General features: G+C 49.0%; 2 protein-coding genes across 2 annotated transcripts in view; one reads left to right on the forward strand and one right to left on the reverse strand.

Moving 5' to 3' along the window:
• Nucleotides 1-1303: 1303 nt before the first annotated feature.
• Rxfp4 (relaxin family peptide/INSL5 receptor 4) lies at nucleotides 1304-3598 on the reverse strand. Its single transcript, XM_006999076.4, has one exon. It carries the CDS (start codon nucleotides 2911-2913, stop codon nucleotides 1795-1797), a length of 1119 nt encoding a protein of 372 aa, XP_006999138.2. The 5' UTR covers nucleotides 2914-3598; the 3' UTR covers nucleotides 1304-1794.
• Nucleotides 3599-13304: 9706 nt separating this feature from the next.
• Nucleotides 13305-18142, forward strand: part of Khdc4 (KH domain containing 4, pre-mRNA splicing factor) — a 31655-nt gene continuing 26817 nt past the window's right edge. Inside the window, exons 1-4 of the mRNA XM_006976367.4 lie at nucleotides 13305-13423; nucleotides 13908-14127; nucleotides 15397-15525; nucleotides 15856-15935. Coding sequence (XP_006976429.1) covers nucleotides 13386-13423; nucleotides 13908-14127; nucleotides 15397-15525; nucleotides 15856-15935 — 467 coding nt within the window. The 5' untranslated portion in view covers nucleotides 13305-13385. The remainder of the gene's footprint in view (nucleotides 13424-13907; nucleotides 14128-15396; nucleotides 15526-15855; nucleotides 15936-18142) is intronic.

Here is an 18142-nt window from a genome sequence, read left to right on the forward strand (position 1 = left end):
GATTCCCAGCACCCACATGGCAGCTCACAGCTGTCTGTAACTCCAGTTCCAGGAGATCTGACACCCTCACATAGACACACATGCAGGCAAAACACCAATGCACGTAAAATTAAATTATATATTAAAAAAAGAAAACAAAAATCAACAAATTAATATTCATGCAGGCAAACACTAATACACACACAAAAACCAAAAATTAAATTATATATTAAAAAAAGAAAACAAAAATCAACAAGTTAATATTCGTGCAGGCAAACACTAATACACACACAAAAACCATAAACAAAATACTTCAACAGGAAGAGGTCCTTGCCACCAAGCTTGATAATCTAAACTCAATCCCTGAATCTCAGATGGTAGAAAGAGAGACCAGACTCTATGCTGTCCTCTGCTTTCACAAGTGTGTAGCACATCTCCTTGCCCCACCAACTGTAATTTTTCAAAGAACAAGGTGTGGTGGCACATGCCTGTAATCCCAGCACTTGGGAAGCAAAGGCAGGTGGATCTCTGGTCTACATAGTGAGTTCCACGTCAGTAGGGTTACATAGTAAGACCTTGTCTTTGAGAGAGAGAGAGAGAGAGAGAGAGAGAGAGAGAGAGAGAGAGAGAGAGAGAGAGAGAGAGAGAGAGAGAGAGAGAGAGAGAGAGAGAGAGAAGTTGAAGAAGAAACCTTACATCTGCCTCTGGCATCCACATATGCAAGTGTCAACACACACAAATGTACACACACACAAAGGGAGAAAAGGGAGTCAAGAATAAGCTGAACTAAAAAGGCTAAACGTAGCTGGGTGGTGGTGGCACACATCTTTGATCCCAGCACTTGGAGGTAGAGGCGGATGGATCTCTGTGACTTTGAGGCCAACCTTATCTATGGTGAGTTCAAGGGCAGCCAGGGCTGTTGTACAGACAAACCCTGTCTTGAAAAGCAAAACAAAGCTAAATGTGTTGGCCCATGCCTATCATTTTAGCATTTGGGATCAAAATTAGAGTCCAAAGCTACCCTCAGCTACATAGTTTGAGGCCAGCCTGAGTCACATGTGACCCTGTCTCCAGTATAAAAAAGAAGAAGAAAACTGATGTACGGAGGTGATTTGCCTGAGGGGAAGGTTCACACCCACGAGCTCTGGCACACTACTGAGAGTAACTAGCCTCTGGTTTCTGATCCTTGGGTCTGATCCTCCTGACCTCTTCCGCACCTCTCACCTCTGCCCACCCCACCACGGCTTTCCCTTATAATTGTCTCCCTTCAATCCTTGATAGGAGGAGACAGGTCTATTCACTATTCTCACCAGGCTACACATCCTGACAGGTCCGGGAGATTCCAGCCAGCCCCACCCTGGGATCTTCCTGCAGCAAAAGGGAGGCTCTGCGTCCTTTCTGTGGGTACCTCTGAGCGGCCAGAGAAGGCATTTTTGGTTTTGGTACCAAAGAGGCATGATGGACACCCTGTTCTGAAGGGAGTGGGGCGGAGAACCGATTTCTGACCTGTTAGTCTAGACCCCATACGGGAAGTCACCCTGTGCTGTACTGGCATGAAAGGTCAAGACAGTCTGTGGATAATCCAGAGTTTTATTCTGTTTCTCTCTGCCATCTCTAGAGACAAGCTTTGCCGCACCCACCTTTGCCTGGGCTCCAGCTTCTAGGTCCTGACCAAGAGCTGATGATCAAAGATCAGACTTTTCCTGGGGACCCTGCAGCCTGGCAGAGAGAGCAGCTTCTCCCCAGAACCTGTGGGTTATGCCCCCGGTAGATCTCAGAAAAGGGAGTGTCCAGGTTGCATCCTTCATCCAGATGTCACTTTGTGTTTCTGCATGTTGTAGAAGGGCCACTTTCCTGGGTGCTGGCTACCCATCTCCCACCTACCTCCTTGAGGGCCACTTGCTCCACACGGGCCTTGCTCTGGGGCCACAGTCTTGACCAGAGATCCCTGAAGGAGCTGACCAGAACCTGGCGGGGCTTGCGCCGGAGAAGACAGTAGAGCACAGGGTTGAGGCAGCTGTTGCTGTGTGCCAAGCAGGTGGTGACAGGAAAGACGTAAGTATGGATGATGTAGAAAGTGCTGTCCCAGGGCACCAGGTCAAACTTGACCAGAATACCCCAGAGAGTGACCACGTGGTTGGGAAGCCAGCAGAGGATGAAGGAAGCCACCAGGATCCGGACAGAGCGGGCCACCACGCGGCTGTCCTGCCACTGTCGAGGCCGGCATCGCGGCTGACGCTGTAGAAAGGCCAGCAGCAGCAGGTAGCTGGTGGTGATGACGCCCAAGGGCACAATGAAGGCCAGAACGACCCTCTGTAGCTGGTATGCCCCCAGCCAGTATTTGCTGGGGAAACGCAGAAGGCAGAGGCGCACGCCCCACAACTCACCCTCAGCCCCAAAGATTGCTGTGGGTACAGTCACCAGGGCGGCTGCCACCCACACTGCCAGGGTGACCACGCGGGCCCAGAAGACGGAGAGGTGACTGCCTGGTCCCACAGCCATGGCCACCACCCAGTATCTGGCAACACTCAGCGCTGTGATTAGGAAGATACTGGCGTAGATGTTGAGGACGGTGGTCGTCAGGACTATCTTGCAGAGGGTACTTCCGAAAGGCCAGTGGAAGTCCAGTGCTGACTCGGTTGCCCAGAAAGGGAGAGTGAGGGCCAGCCCCAGGTCTGCCAGAGCCAGGCTGAAGACAAAGGTGTCAGAAGGTGGGCCAGGCGCACGCTGAGCACAGCTACTTAGCACCCACAGGACGGCCACGTTTCCCAGCAAGCCGATGATACCCACAAGTCCATAGGCCAGTGCAACCATGACCCTCAGAGCAAGGAACTGGACGGGCATTGCGGCACCATCAGTATTCAGCACGCTGTCTCCAGAGCCATTGACCCAGAAGAGGGTGGGCAGAGAGGCAGAGGAATTGGATGTGGCCATCACAAGGCATCGGAGGTTGCTGGAGCAGGGCAGGGGAGCCAGGGAGTGTGTCTGTCTGCTGGACCGGCAGGCGCCACAGCTGTCTCAGCAGGAGAGCAGAAGGACCTGGAATCTGGGTGTTGGTCTGGAGCTTTAAGGTGCAGGAGCCCCTGCCCATGCTCACACCTAAGAGGGAGGGGTGTGGGTAGAACAGCCTACCTTTTCCCTGTTGGACAACGGTGCTGGGTGGGGCAGCACAAGGCAGGGACGTTTCCACTCTGCAAACATGTGCATAACAGAGGGAAAGGGGGAAACGAGAGAAGCCTGGAGTGACCTCCCAACCACAAGTCCCTGTACTCAGAGCAGGGTGCAGAGAGCCCTCTGCTGAAAGGAGAGGACTCCGAACAGGCTAGGGGAGGAACATGGGGCTAGAGAGCCAGAATGGAAGTCAGGGAGAGGAACAAACGTGTCTCCTGTCCCACAGCTACTGTGCCTTTGAGTGAGTGGCGTTAACTCCCCCGAGTGTGTTTCTGAGTGTCGGTGAGCAGATACTGGCTCCAGGGGTAAGGGGCGTGCTGCTAAGCCTGATGACTTCAATCTCCAGGATCCACACGGAGGGAGGGTAGAACTGACACAAACTGCCCTTTGACCTCCACACTCATGCTGTAGCCTGTGCGTGCGTGCGTGCGTGCGTGCGTGCACACCCCTCCCCCAAATGTTAAACATATACAAACAAAATTCAGCGGGGTGGCAAGTGCCTGTGGTCGCTGCTATCTGCAAGGCGACTGTATCTCCTGAGCCCGAGACTTGAAGGCCAACCTTTACAATATCACAAGACATCATCTCAGAAAACTAAGTAGGGCCACGGAGATGGTTCAGTGGGTAAAGGCCCTTGTTGCACAAGGCTGCTGAGCCTCGTTCAGTCCCTGGACCCTACATGAAGGTGGAAGAGCAGACACCACAGACCTCTCTTGTGACCTTTTTTACATGCACCGTGGTGTGCAGCCCCTGACACTACTAAATTAAAAACATAAGAGGAAATGATTTAAAGACCGGGTTTGACAGTGTGCTGACGAACCTCAGCCTGGTCTACATAACAAGTTCCAGGCCAGCCAGGGTCACATGGTGAGACCCTGTCTCCAAACTACAAAAAAAAACCCAAACAGGTTTTGGACTTGATAAAGGAGTCTGCTTGCCCAGTCTGACAGCTTGAACTGGGTCCCCAGGACACATGGTGGAGGGAGAGAACAGACCCCTGAAAGCTGTCCTTCCTCCGACATTTGCGTGCATTCAGTAACACACTGCACATCCATGCCCATGTATGCAAATAAATACTATTTAAATATTTTTTGTAAATTGGGGCTAGAGATGCCTCAGTAGTTAGAAGTATTTGTTGCTCTTGAAGATGACCTGAGTTGGGTTCCCAGCACCCATATAGCAGCAGCTCACAACCATCTGTAACTCCAGTTCCAGAGACTGTGACCCCTCTTTTGGAATCTGTGGGCACTAAGCTTGCATGTGGGGCACACACATGCATACATGCAGACAAATACTCCAACATATAAAATAGAAACATTTTACAGAAGTTAAATTCGATGAAAATACTCCATGGTTCTGGTGTGAGGAGCTAACTTTGAATGTCTTGGCATGGTGAATATCAAAGGGGACCTTTGGAGTATGTGTCATGAAAGGGAGTAGGACAATGAACAGGGAACACTGCCATGTGACCTTGATGCTAAGAAGGGGAGGGACAGGAAAAGGAGGAAGTCACAGCTTCCTGTGTAGCCTTGCTGGGCACAGGGAACGGTGAGGCCGTAGGTGGATGGACGGGACATGTCTTCAACTCTCCCGCCCTGTGTCATTAAGCAGTCCTGCCAGCCTGTACCACCTCCACTGCTACTTCATCTTTCCAGAGTCAGAGCTCAGCCATAACCACATTCCTCCAGGCCCCAAGCTTGGAGTTCTGGACCCTGAGATCAGCTTTCACCACACCTCTTCCTGTCTCCCCATGAGCTCAGTCCTCACTGGGAAAACGCCTCACTAGGTCTCCTCCTTGCCCTGCCCACATCTCTAACCACTGCAGGATGGAGAGAGAGCATGGAATGGGGAGATCTTAAGAGATTTTTTTTTTTCAAGGATTCTGAGAATAATTCAGCACCTTCCTGCTGGCTCAGATAGTGTCTGATACTCAGTTCTCCTGGAGTGCTGGGGGAGCAGAGGGGCCTTTGAGGGAGGCTGGAACCTGTTACAAGAAGCCCAGAGGTGAGAGAGATGCTGTCTGGGGACCAGGATGTTTGAGGTTTGAGTAAGGAAAGTGGGACAAGATTGGCAGAAAGGTAGTGCTTCGCCCCAAGCCAGGTGAGCCCAAGGGCTACCTGATGACATCATAGACTGGGTCTGTCTCCAGCCGATTACTTATCTCTTGAGGCCATGTTTTTTGACCAGAATTACATTGCCAGTTCAGTTCAGGTAACCTGGCTGCAGGCAGCAGCCAGGCAACAGAGTGCTCCCTTGCTTGCTGGAGTCCTCCAATCCCATCACTTGCACACAGAACAGAAACCAAAACCATGGCGCTTAGGCTGGGGAGCGATTTACTGAGGAGATCCCATGCAAGTGTGAGTATCTCTTCAAATCCCCGGAGCCTGGGCAGAGTCAGGCTCATTAGAGGGCACCTGTAATCCCAGTGCTTCCCAGGCAAGATGGGAGGCCACATCAGTCACCTTTCTGTAGCTGTGATAAACTGTCATGGCCAAGGCAACCTCAGGGAAGTTTCTTCTGGTTTATGGTTCCAGAGGGTTAGAATCTGTCATGGCGGGGAAGCATGGCAGCAGGTATGGGGACAGGCGCGGGAAACAGAACAGCTAGGGAGGAAAGACCAGAGACACTCTAAGGCTGTCCCCGGGTGAAGGTGACATTCATGTAGCAAGGCTCCGCCTCCCAAAGGTGCCACAACCTCCCCAAAGAGTGTCACTAACTGAGGAGCCAGTGTTTAGGAAGCTGAGCCTATAGACATTCCCATTCAAGCCACCACAGGGGTGGTCCTGGGAAACACATGGGGCAGCTACGGTGAACAAAAAGACCGTCTCAAGGTGGAGGGCGAAGAACAACTCCCGACACTCTCCTTTGAACACTACACAAATGCGAGTGTGCGCGCACACACACACACACTCACAAAGACTTGAACATAACTTCGATACATTGAATTTATTCTCTCTTGATTAGAGAGAAGATTAATGAACGGGGTGTGGCTGTAGAGATATCTCAACAGCTAAGGGTGCTTGCTGGCCGGGCAGTGATGGTGCACACACACCTTCAATCCCAGCACCCAAGAGGCAGAGGCAGGCAGATCTCTGTGAGTTTGAGGCCAGCCTGGTCTACAGAGTGAGTTCTAGGACAGCAGTTCCAGGGCTGTTACACAGAGAAACTGTGTCTCAAAAAACCAAAAAAGAAAACAAAGAGTGCTTGCTGCCCTTTCGTAGAACCTGAGTCCAATTCCTCGCACCCGCATAAAAGGGTTCACGACTGCCTGCAACTTCATCTGTGGGGGGTCCGACACTGTCTTCTGGCTTCCACAGGCACCCACACTCATGTGATATACGTGCACATACACACGCACACAATTTTTTTATTCGCTTTATTTCATGTGTGTTTTGACTATGTATGTATGTATGTATGTGCACAATGTTTGTGGTTGGTGCCTATGGAGCTCAGAAAAGGGCATTGGGTCCCCTGTAATTGGAGTTATAGATGGTTGTAAATTATCATGTGGGTGCTGATAATTGAACCTGGGTCTTCTGCAAGAGCAACCATTAATTGCTGAGGCATTCCTTCAGCACCCCCACACAAAAATTTTTTTTAGTCGATTCTGGTGGTGGAGCACACCTTAACAGAGCAGGTGTCCCTGGCTGTTCTGGAACTCCCTCTGTAGACCAGACTGGCCTCAAACTCACAGAGATCTGCCTGCTTCTGCCTCCCAAGGGCTGGGATTAAAGGTATGCACCACCATCTCCTGGCTCCAGCACATAATTTTTAAAAAGAAAAAGAAGAAAGCCCCTTCTTCAAGAAGCTGGAAATATAGAAGCAGCTCCTGGAAGTTGAAACCATACATGCATACAAAATATCCATACACAGTGCTGGAGAGATGGCTCAGAGGTTAAGAGCACTGACCTTCCAGAGGTCCTGAGTTCAATTCCCAGCACCCACATGGTGGCTCATAACCATCTGTAATGAGATCTGGTACCCTCTTCTGTGTACATAATAAATAAATAAATCTTTAAAAAATATCCATACACATAAGATAAATGAATCTTTTTTTTGTTTGTTTGCTTTTCAAGACAGGGTTTCTCTGTGTAGCCTTGGTTGTCCTGGAATTCACTCTGTAGACCAGGTTGGCCTCGAACTCACAGAGATCCGCCTGCCTCTGCCTCCCAAGTGCTGGGATTAAAGGCCTGAGCCACCACTGCCCAGCAAGATAAATGAATCTTTTGGGTAAAGTAATAGCTGGGCATGATGGTGCATGCCTTTAATTTTAGCACTCAAGAGGCAAAGGCAGGCCAATCTGTGAGTTTGAGGCCAAAATGGTCTACATAGTGAATTCTGGGCCAGCCAGGACTGCCTAGTGAAATCCTGCCTCAAAACAACAAAAAAATTTAAAAATAACTTTTTAATTTTTTGTTTGTTTATGTGTATGAGTATTTTATCTGCAGGTATGTCTGTGTACCACATGCATGTCTGGTGCTTACAGAGCTCAGAAGAGGGTGTCATATTTCCTGGGACTGGGATTACAAGTGGTTATAGTCCATGTGGCTGCTGGAAATTGAACCCAGGTCCTCTGAAAGAGCAGCCAATACGCCTAAACACTGAGTCATCTGTCTAAGCCAGGAAGATATTCTTCTTCAATTCATTATAAAAGACCTTCAGCATCTCCCATCATCCCTTCCTCCTTTCTGAGTGCCATAAGTACCAGTCCTTGCCCTTGGAAATCCCCAGAGCTAAAAAGGAAGTACCACCAGGACAGACAGAGACACTCTGATAACTTCTCTAGAAATGGGTTCTTCATTTACAGTTGCTGGGGCATGAGAAATCAGAGTCCACAAAAATGCTTTTGTCAGCCCTGTCTTCCTATCACCTCATGGCACAGTAATTTAAGTCTAATTAACTCTCTTGGTTACAGTTGGGGAAAACCAGTACCAGTAGTCAATGGTCCCCGCCTTATATGAAAAGGACTCCCCACTAGCCCATCTGAATATGCACCTCTTCTTGTCATGCCTCTCCTTTTGTCCTTTCAAGCTGGAGGAGCTGTGGCATTCCTAGAGATCGGCCAAGAATACAGAAGGACTGAGCTAGCCTCTTCAAAGAACTAAGACAAGGGAACTACACCTGCCGTTGTCATTGAAGGCAGAGACCAGACCCTTGGGGAACAATAAACAGTAGGAGTAGGAGCTGGCCTAGCCCAGTTCCACAGTCTCACATCAACGAGTCAGCCACTGTCTTCGGGTTTCTATTGCTGTGATGAAGCATCATGACTATTAGTAACTTGGGAAGGAAAGGGTTTCTTGTGCCTACACTTGCACATCACGGTCTGTCACTGAAGGAGGTCGGGACAAGAACTCAAGGCAGAGGCTGAAGCAGAGGCTCTAGAGAACACTGCATGTTGGCTCTCTCACCACGACATGGTTTGCTCTGCAACCCCCCACCCCACCCCCAGTGCTGGGATTAAAGGCATGGCCACCACCACCTGGCTTTGATTTCTTTTCTTCCTTCTTCTTCTTCTTTTTTTTTTTTTTTTTGAGACAGCGTTTCTCTGTGTAGCCCTGGCTGTCCTGGAACTCCCTCTGTAGACCATGCCGGCCTTGAACTCACAGAGATCCGCCTGTCTTTGCCTCCTGAGTGCTGGGATTAAAAGTGTGCGCCACCACTGCCTGATTCAGCCTTCTTTCCTTCTTTCCTTTTCTTTCTTTCTTTCTTTCTTTCTTTCTTTCTTTCTTTCTTTCTTTCTTTCTTTCTTTCTTTCTTTCTTTCTTTCTTTCCTTCCTTCCTTCCTTCCTTCTTTCTTTCTTTCTTTCTTTCTTTTTTTCTTTCTCTCTTTCTCTCTTTCTCTCTCTCTCTCTCTCAAAGATTTATTCATTCATTATGTATACTGTGTTCTGCCTGCATGTATCCCTGCAGACCAGAAGAGGGCACCAGATATCATTTCAGGTCGTTGCTGGGAATTGAACTCAGGACCTCTGGAAAAACAGCTAGTGCTCTTAACCTCTGAGGCATTTCTCCAGCCCTCAGCCTACCGTACCTACTACCACCTGCCCAGAGATGGAACCACCACAGTGGGCTGGGCCCTTCCACATCAACAATTCATCAAGAAAATACCCTTAAAAAAAAGAAAGAAAAAAGAAAAAAAATTCTCCTATATATTTGCTTACAGGCCACTACTATGGAGACATTTTCTCAAGATTCCTTCTTCCCAAGAGACCCTAGCCTGTGTCAAGTTGACATAAAAAGTAGCCAGCAAAGCCGCTATCTGCACTGTCAAGATCGGCTGGAGAAAGTCTCTCCGGGTACCTACGCTCACGGCATGGCAGCTCCAGTGCACAGCCAAGCGTGTTTTCTCTCATCCTCTCTCTCTTCTCTTCTGACTCCTACATTGTGGAATTTAAATTTTCAGATTTATAGAAGAATTGTGAAGGCATGTTCAATACACTTAAAACTACAAAGCTGAGAGACTGGAGAGATAGCTCCTACAGAGGACCTGGGTTCGATTCCCAGTATCCACATCAAATGACTCACAACACCCTGTGTCCCGGCTGGTTTTGTGTGGCAACTTGACACAAGCCAGAGTCACCAGAGAGCAAGGAACCTCAGCTGAGGAAATGCCTCCTTGAGATCCAGCTGTAAGGTATTTTCTCATTTAGTGATCAATGGATGAGGGCCCAGCCCATGGTGAGTGGTGCCATCCCTGGGCAGGTGGTCCTGGGTTCTATAAGAAGGTGGGTTAGGGGCTGGAGAGATGGCTCAGTGGTTAAGAGCACTGACTGCTCTTCCAGAGGACACGGGTTCAATTCCCAGCATCCATATGGCAGCTCACAACTGTCTGTAACTCCAAGATCTGACAACCTCACATAGACATACATACAGGCAAAAGCAGCAATTGGGGGGGGAGGGGAGTTGGGCTGAACAGGCCAAGGGAAGCAAGCTAGCAGCTCCCACAGGGCGGTGGTGACACAGCCTTTAATCCCAGCACTTGGGAGGCAGAACTCTGTGAGTTCAAGGTCAGCCTGATCTACAGAGCGAGTTCCAGGACATGCACCAAAACTACACAGAGAAACCCTGTCTAGAAAAAAAAAAAAAAAAAAAAAAAGCTAGCAGTTCCCCTCTATGGTCTCTGCAATCAGCTCTTCCCTCCTGGATCCTGCCCTGTTTGAGTTCCTGTCCTGACGTCCTTCAGTGGTGAACAGCAGTGCTGAAGTGTAAGCCTAGTAAACCCTTTCCTCCCCAAGTTACTAATAGTCACGGTGTTCCATCGAAGCAACAGAAACCCTAAGTCACCCTGTATCTTCCGTTCCAGGCGATCTGATGCCTTCTGGCCTCTGAAGGCACTTGCATGCATGTAATATAAAAAAACTCACTCAGGCATGCACACCTACATAACAAACAACAAAAATCCCACTGCAAAGCAGGGCTGAGTGTGGTAGAAACTGAAGACCAGGAAACTGAGACAAGAGGATCTGAGTTCAAGGCCATTTTTTTTTTTTTTTGCCAGTCTGGGTTTAAAACCAAACCAAACCAAAACAAACAAACAAAAACTGAATCAGGTTCAGGTGTTATGGGACACACTTTTTTTTTTTTTTTAAATGTTTGAGACAAGGCCAGGGGGTGCAGCTCTGACTGGCCGGGAGCTAACTATGTAGACTAGGCTGGTCTAGAACTTGGGAGTTTTGTGTGATAGTTCACCACAGAGAAGACAGACAAGGAAGCATGGGCAAGAAACACACAGGAGCATAAGAAGCTTTGACTTCTGAGCTAGAAATGTCTGTTACACAGATCATGTCCTGTGGTGGTATTGTGTTCCCCAAAATATTGTGCACCCTAATAAACTTATCTGGGGCTAGAGAACAGAACAGCCACTAGATACAGAGGCTAGAAAATGGTGGCACTCACACCTTTAATCCTAGCCTTTTGGAGGCATGGATCTCTATGAGTTCAAGGTCACACTGGAAATAGCCAGGCATGGTGACTCACGCCTTTAATCCCAGAAAGGTGAGCCTTTAATCCCAGGCAGTGATGGCAGAAAGCAGAAAGGTATATAAGGCATGAGGACCAGAAACTAGAAGCTTTTAGCCTGGTTAAGCTTTTAGGCTTTCGAGAAGCAGTTCAGCTGAGATCCATTTGGATGAGGACTCAGAAGCTTCCAGTCTGAGGAAAGAGGATCAGCTGAGGAATTGGTGAGGTGAGGTGAGGTAGATCTGCTTCTCTGATCTTCCAGCATTCACCCCAATGCCTGGCTCAGGTTTATTTTCATTAATAAGACCTTTTAGAGATTCATGCTACAATGTCCCTCTGTTCTTACTGTACTAAGGGTTAGCGCAGGCTTAGACACAGAATGTGTTTTTCTCAGAGGAGGCTGTTGGCAACCATAGTGCCCACACCTAATCCCAGCCCTTAGGAGGTCGAGGCAGGAGGATGAGAAGTTTGAGAACAGCTTGGTTACACAAGATCTGGTTACAAAGCAACAACAAACCACTGACTTGCTAGAAGCTGGGCACGGTGGTACATTCCCAGCATCCCAGCCCCTGCAGGATCCCAAGTCCAAAGCAAATCGCAAACAGGTAACTGGACGTTGGCATGTCTGTTGGTGCTGTTCTTGTTCAGCTGCTGGGAGAATTGATGGGTGTAGCTTCTGACTGTTGCCCTTACCTCCCATCAACTTTGCAACAGAAGAGTCTGCCGGGCATGGTGGCACACGCCTTTAATCCCAGCAGGCATGGATCTCGGTGAGTTCAAGGCCAGCCTGGGCTACGGAGAAAAAGAAATGGCTATACAATCAAAGCTGCCTTGACATGCTGATTCTAGTCAAACACAGGACTTAGCTATTCAAGCTTGATATTCTCCGGCAATTTCATCTCCTCAGGACTTTATTTACTTTTGATGGTGTTGGCAACTGAACTTTGGGGCTAATGCTGCTTCACACTGGCTTGTTCTGTAATTCTTTCCCATGTCAAAGCCAAACACCATCTGGAGTCCTGGGCCTAAACCATTAAGGGGGGGCACCTCAGGCCACTAGGCTACTATGGATGACACCACAGACTTGTGCCTTCATCCTCGCCACAAATGGATATTTTACTTATTATATGCCAAAAAGGAAAAACTTACTTAGCTTTCACTATTGTTACTGAATCTTTATTAATTATATCAGAATGTAAGCAAGCATCTCTGTAAGGTAGCACGCAGGCTTTTCCCCCTTCTCTATCAGAATACTTGCATAAATGTTGAGGATCTGTGTTCCAGATTTAACTCAAACCCCTTAGCATCCAAAGCTTTTCCCTATGTTGAAAATCCAGCCAAGCACAGACACACAACCCTCACAGAAGGGAATTTCATAACCTGCGATTATCACTCTCCGCCGTGACAGCTCTTAACTACTCTGTTTAGCACCTCTCGTTTCTACATTTACATGTGGAGATCAGAGAACAACTCACAGGAGTTTGTTCTGCCCTTCCACCTCGTGGGCTCCAGGGATCGAACTGAGATCGTCAAGTTTGTCCGCTGGTGCCTTTATCTGCCGAGACACCTCTCAGTTCCTAGTCTCGGTTTTTTAAACGCCCCACCACGTTGAGCAGTTTTTCTTTCAACTTTTGCGTGTTTCATAACTCTCGAGTTGTCCGAGTGCCTACGTTTTGCCAAGATCAATGCTATGCTCATGGCCACTGACACCACTAGAACAGAAGGGCCTGCAGCGGACTGGAGCTTCATAGCCCCAAGAAAAACAACAAGGGAAAAGTAGAAAAAGGCAGTTATGCAAACGACCTTTGGAAAGAACCCTTTCCTTTGTCATAAAAGGTAACTGAACCGTGAAGTGGGCTGGAGTCGCGGGGAAATTTCTTCTCGGCTACAGGCTGGGACTCCACGTGAGCAAACTGAATTCGGAGAAAATCGGTTTCTCTTTTCTTTTCTTTTTTTTTTTTTTGACTTAAATGTCGTCCAAGCGGCTCGCTTGCCCCCAATAAAGATGGATTCTCCCAGCGCCGATCTCGCTTTTGAATCAAACATGGTAGACATTTTTCTTAAGGGCAAAGGAGCAAGCCGGAAAAGCGGCCGGCGCGCTCGTCTCGGAAGCCCCCCGGCGCTTTAAATTGCTGAGAGTCCAATCGGAATCCAGATTCCTCACCGGAACCGTCCTACCTCACGGCCGGAAAGGGCCGTGCGTCAGCGCGTTGGGGCGGAAGTGGCGGGAGGGCGGTGGTGGGTAGTTGGCGGGTGGTGGACGAGAGCCGGCCGCCATGTCCGCAGGGAGCGCGACACATCCTGCAGCTGGCGGGTAAGGGCTTCGCGGGCCGGGCGGGGGGTAGCGAGCGCGGGCCGGGGGAGAGGGCGGCCCGGGGAGGCTGCGTGTGGGCGGCCAGGCCGCTAAGGGGGACGCGTCCGGACGCCGAGGCCGGCTTCCGGAGAGAATGTTGAGCAGGCCTCGGGCGCCTGGCGAGAGGCCGGCCGAAGGGCGAGGGCGACGGCGCGCCGAGGGTTTGAGAAGGGCGAGCCAAGGAGAAGGCGGACGCAGGAGCACGCCGGGCCGGCTCGAGTCTGGGACTGGGAGTGGTGACGGGAGCAGATCTGCTTTGGAAAGCGGCTGGAAGAAGCGGGACTTTGCGGCGGGGTGGGGTGGTGGTGGGGATGTCACTGAGTTTGCGATCGGGGGCATCCTGTGATGAGGACGGAACCCGACGGGCCAAACGGAGTAACGCGTGCTAGGAGCACCACACAAAGGCAGCCTGGGGGCCCCAGCATGTTCCTTCTCCTACCTGTAGGCGCCGCAGCAAATGGGACCAGCCGGCTCCAGCCCCGCTGCTCTTCCTTCCGCCAGCGGCCCCAGGTGGGGAAGTCACCAGCAGCGGGGGCAGCCCGGGGGGCGCCCCCGCCGCTGCTCCCTCGGGAGCCTTGGACGCCGCGGCTGCAGTGGCCGCCAAGATCAATGCTATGCTCATGGCCAAAGGGAAGCTGAAACCGTCTCAGAACGCCACCGAGAAGGTAGGTATTCCCAGGGAAAGACGCGCAGCTGTGTGCAGCTTTGTCGCTTTTCGGTTTCATAATCATTCGGGCTCCCAGGGTGAAGATCGCGTGTGGGAGCGTGGGCCCTTGTTCAGTTGTTTTTGTGAGGGCGAGGGTTTTCGTTTTTGTTTTTTTGTTGTTGTTTGAGACAGGGTTTCTGTATACGTAGACAAGGCTGGTCTCCTGCTTGCAGAAATCTTCCTGCCTCTGTCTCTCAAGGGCTGGCGATGACAGGTGTGCTCACACCCTGAGGCCAGGCAGTTTTAATTGATCCTGTTACTTTTATGAACTAGTTTTTGTGCTTATAAAACGTGACTCAATTTTTGTAGTGATTTAAAGCAATAGATTCCCGATACTTGAAGTTCAGGTAAATCATGTGAATGTGTTTAAAAATATTTATGTGTATGTGTATCTTGGTGGATCCTAGCATTTGGGTGTCGATGTGAGGCGTCTCAGTCGTCCCGTCAGGCTTGGCAGTAACCACCTAAACCCTCTGAGCATCTTCCTAACCCTCAGGTGTATGTGTGTTGTGTATGGCATGCACAGGTGTTTGTCAGGAGCACACGCAGGTACTCATTGCCATGGTGGACATCGGAGGTCAGAGATCCCACCTGGTTTGAGTCGGGGTCTCTGTAGTGTGTGTTTCAGGCTAACTGGCATTTGAGCTCCAGGGACTCTGCTGTTTCTGTCCCTGTCTGGCTCTAGGGGCATGGAGATGACAAATGCAAGCTGCCCCGCATTTGGCTTGGTTCATGTATTCTGGGAATTAAAACTCATGCTTGGCCATCATGAGTGGCCATCTCTCAAGAGCTAAAATAATTTTTAAAAATGTTATTTCTGTAGCCTGGTGTTTGTGGCGCACGTCTTTAATCCCAGCACCCCAGCACTCGGGAGGCAGAGGCAAGGAAATCTCGAGGCCAGCTGATTTACAGTGAAGCTTTGCCATAAAGTGCAAAATATAAAGCATCATAACTCTGACCTTTAATCTACCTTCTGGTCTGTAGTTTCTTTAATACCATAAAAAATATATGAGGTACCAGTTGTGGTGGCACATGCTGGTAGTATTTGCTGAAGGAGGTTGAGGCAGGAGGATCGCCAGTTCAAGGGCAACGTTTTTATACGGGCTGTGGTGTTGGAGGCACACATCTTTAATCTCAGCGCTCAGGAGATCGGCAGGTAGATCTCTGAGTTGAAGATAAAAATCAACAAAACCAAAAACCCCTTGATTGGCTTTTTTCTCTTCTGTAGCTGCAGGCCCCTGGCAAAGGCCTAAGTAGCAGTAAAAGCAAAGATGACCTGGTGGTGGCTGAAGTGGAGATCAACGACGTGCCTCTGACCTGTAGGAACTTGCTGACCCGAGGACAGACTCAGGATGAGGTGTGTGTGTGACTTAGGAAATGGGGGAGGGGGCCGGGGACTTCAGACACTTGTGAACACAGTGTTCATGGGTGGTTTGGGTCATACCGTCAGGATTGGGGTTAACTGCAGAGGATACTAATGAAACAGATGTGGGTGACTTCCCCGGGTCAGAATTTCAGATACAGGACAGTTTGTATCTGGTGAAATAAATGGAAGGAGTAGTCCTGCTCTCTTCGGGGAGAAATACCTTAAAACCACATCAGAGTTTTACTTTTAATTCACAGTTATGTGTATTTGTAGTGTTTTAGTACTTGTCTGTCATTTTTAATAGAATGTTTCTACTTTTAGATCAGTCGGCTGAGTGGGGCTGCTGTGTCGACTCGAGGAAGGTTCATGACGACTGAGGAGAAGGCCAAAGTGGGACCTGGGTGTGTGTCCTGTGGTTTGGGGAAAACAAGATGTCACGTCCTGTTCTCTCTTCTCAGGGAATCCATGTTGAAGGTGTTTAGGTAGTAGCTGGAGGAGGAATGCTGTTGGATTTCCTTTCACAATTTTTTTTTTTTTTTTTTTTTTTTTTTTTTGGTTTTTTGAGACAGGGTTTCTCTGTGTGATAATCCTGACTGTCCTGGAACTCACTCTGTAGCCCAGGCTGGCCTCGAACTCACAGAGATCCGCTTGCCTCTGCCTCCCGACTGGGATTAAAGGCGTGCGCCAGCACTCCCCGGCTCATTTCACAGTTTTTAAGGAGAGAGAAAAAAACATGAAAGAATATTATAATGATTAATGCTTAAACATTTTTCCTGGGCTGGAGAGATAACTCAGTCTCTAAAGTGCTTATAGTGAAAGCATGAGGAACGGAATTTGAACACCCAGTACTGTGTTTATATCTCAGCTCTGGATGAATGAGGCAGAAGCATGGATCCCTGGGCTTGCTGGGCAGCCAGAATAGCTGAATTGGTAAGCTCTAGGTCCTATTGAGAGATTTTGTTTAAAAAGAAACCAAGAGTGGCCATTCTGGGCTGGAGAGATAGCTCAGTGGTTAAGAGCACTTCCTGCTTTTGAAGAAGACCCGTGTTCAATGCCCAGCATCACATGGTGACTATAACTCCAGCTCCAGGAGATCCAGTATCCTTTTTGGGTCCTCATGGGCACTAGGTATGCACGTGGTTTACAGACATGGATGCAGAAGACCCATACACGTTTAAAAAAAAAACCCACCCTAAAAAACACTTGGGTTAACCTCTGGCTTTCATTGTTCCCTGTACACAGGAACGCAATCAATTTCTCTCTCTCTCTCTCTCTCTCTCTCTCTCTCTCTCTCTCTCTCTCTCTCTCTCTCTCTCTCTCACTCTCACATACACACACACACACACACACACACACACACACACACACACACCCCTTTCCTATAGAAATTGTCTCGAAGTTTGTGAAGCCTGCTCTTTGTTGTGAGTTCTTGATTAGTCAGGAATACTTAGGGAGACCCACAAAAGGGCTTGTATTTTGTTGTAAAGCCTATTCCATCTCCCTCTCCCACTGAGGAGTAAACCTGGTAGTCTACATACTAACTAAACACAGGCTTAAACACTGAGCTACATTTGCAGACCCTTCACTTTTGTTTTTTGGCCCTGTGATAGTTACAGGTATCTAGTTAACCTCAATTTTATGTTTTCCCTTCTATTAGCTGGTATGTAAGATATCTTTTCTTTTTTTTCCTTTTTTTGTTTGGTTTTTTGAAACAGGGTTTCTCTGTGTAGCTTTGCACCTTTTCCTGGGACTCACTTGGTAGCCCAGGCTGGCCTCGAACTCACAGAGATCCACCTGGCTCTGCCTCCCGAGTGCTGGGATTAAAGGCGTGCGCCACCACCGCCCGGCTCCTTTTTTTTCTAAATGTTGTTGTTTTGATTTTTTTTTTTTTTTTTTTTTTTTTTTTGGTTTTTCGAGACAGGGTTTCTCTGTGTAGCTTTGCGCCTTTCCTGGGACTCACTTGGTAGCCCAGGCTGGCCTCGAACTCACAGAGATCCTCCTGGCTCTGCCTCCCGAGTGCTGGGATTAAAGGCGTGCGCCACCACCGCCCGGCTTGATTTTTTTTTTAAAGATAGGGTTTCTCTGTTTATCTGTGTAGACCCAGCTGTCCTTGAACTCACTCTTTAGACCAGGCTGGCCTGGAACTCACAGAGATCCACCTGCCTCTGCCTCACTCTGCTGGGATTAAAGGTGTGTGCCACCACCACTCGGTACATGTAAGATTTCTTTATACTGTCAGTTATAAGACAGGGTCTCTTGTAACTCTTCCTATCCTCCTTATTGATACATAACTGAGTGTGACCTTGAACTCCCGATTCTCTTACTGTGCTAGGGTTACAGGTGCCTATCACCATGTCTGGTGCGCATTCATCTGTGTTCATGTTCATGTCTGTAAGGAGACCACAAGTTGACAATGGGTTTTTTTCGGTTTCCCACGTTCTGAGACTGTCACTGAACCTGCAAGGCACTATTTTGACTAAACTGGCCAGTGAGCCCCCAAGGACCTTCCTGTCTCCCCACCCTCCAGTTCCTGGCTTTGAGAGCATTCACATCTAGGTCCTCATTTTTGTATGACAGGCTTTTTTTTTTCTCTTCTTCACTCTGAGTC

This window comes from Peromyscus maniculatus, chromosome 6 (genome assembly GCF_049852395.1).
Source record: "Peromyscus maniculatus bairdii isolate BWxNUB_F1_BW_parent chromosome 6, HU_Pman_BW_mat_3.1, whole genome shotgun sequence".
Taxonomy (NCBI): Eukaryota; Metazoa; Chordata; class Mammalia; order Rodentia; family Cricetidae; genus Peromyscus; species Peromyscus maniculatus.

Bases quoted from the DNA above. Each gene is read 5' to 3' on its own strand.
- Rxfp4 (XM_006999076.4), bottom strand. From the start codon at position 2,913: ATGGCCACATCCAATTCCTCTGCCTCTCTGCCCACCCTCTTCTGGGTC.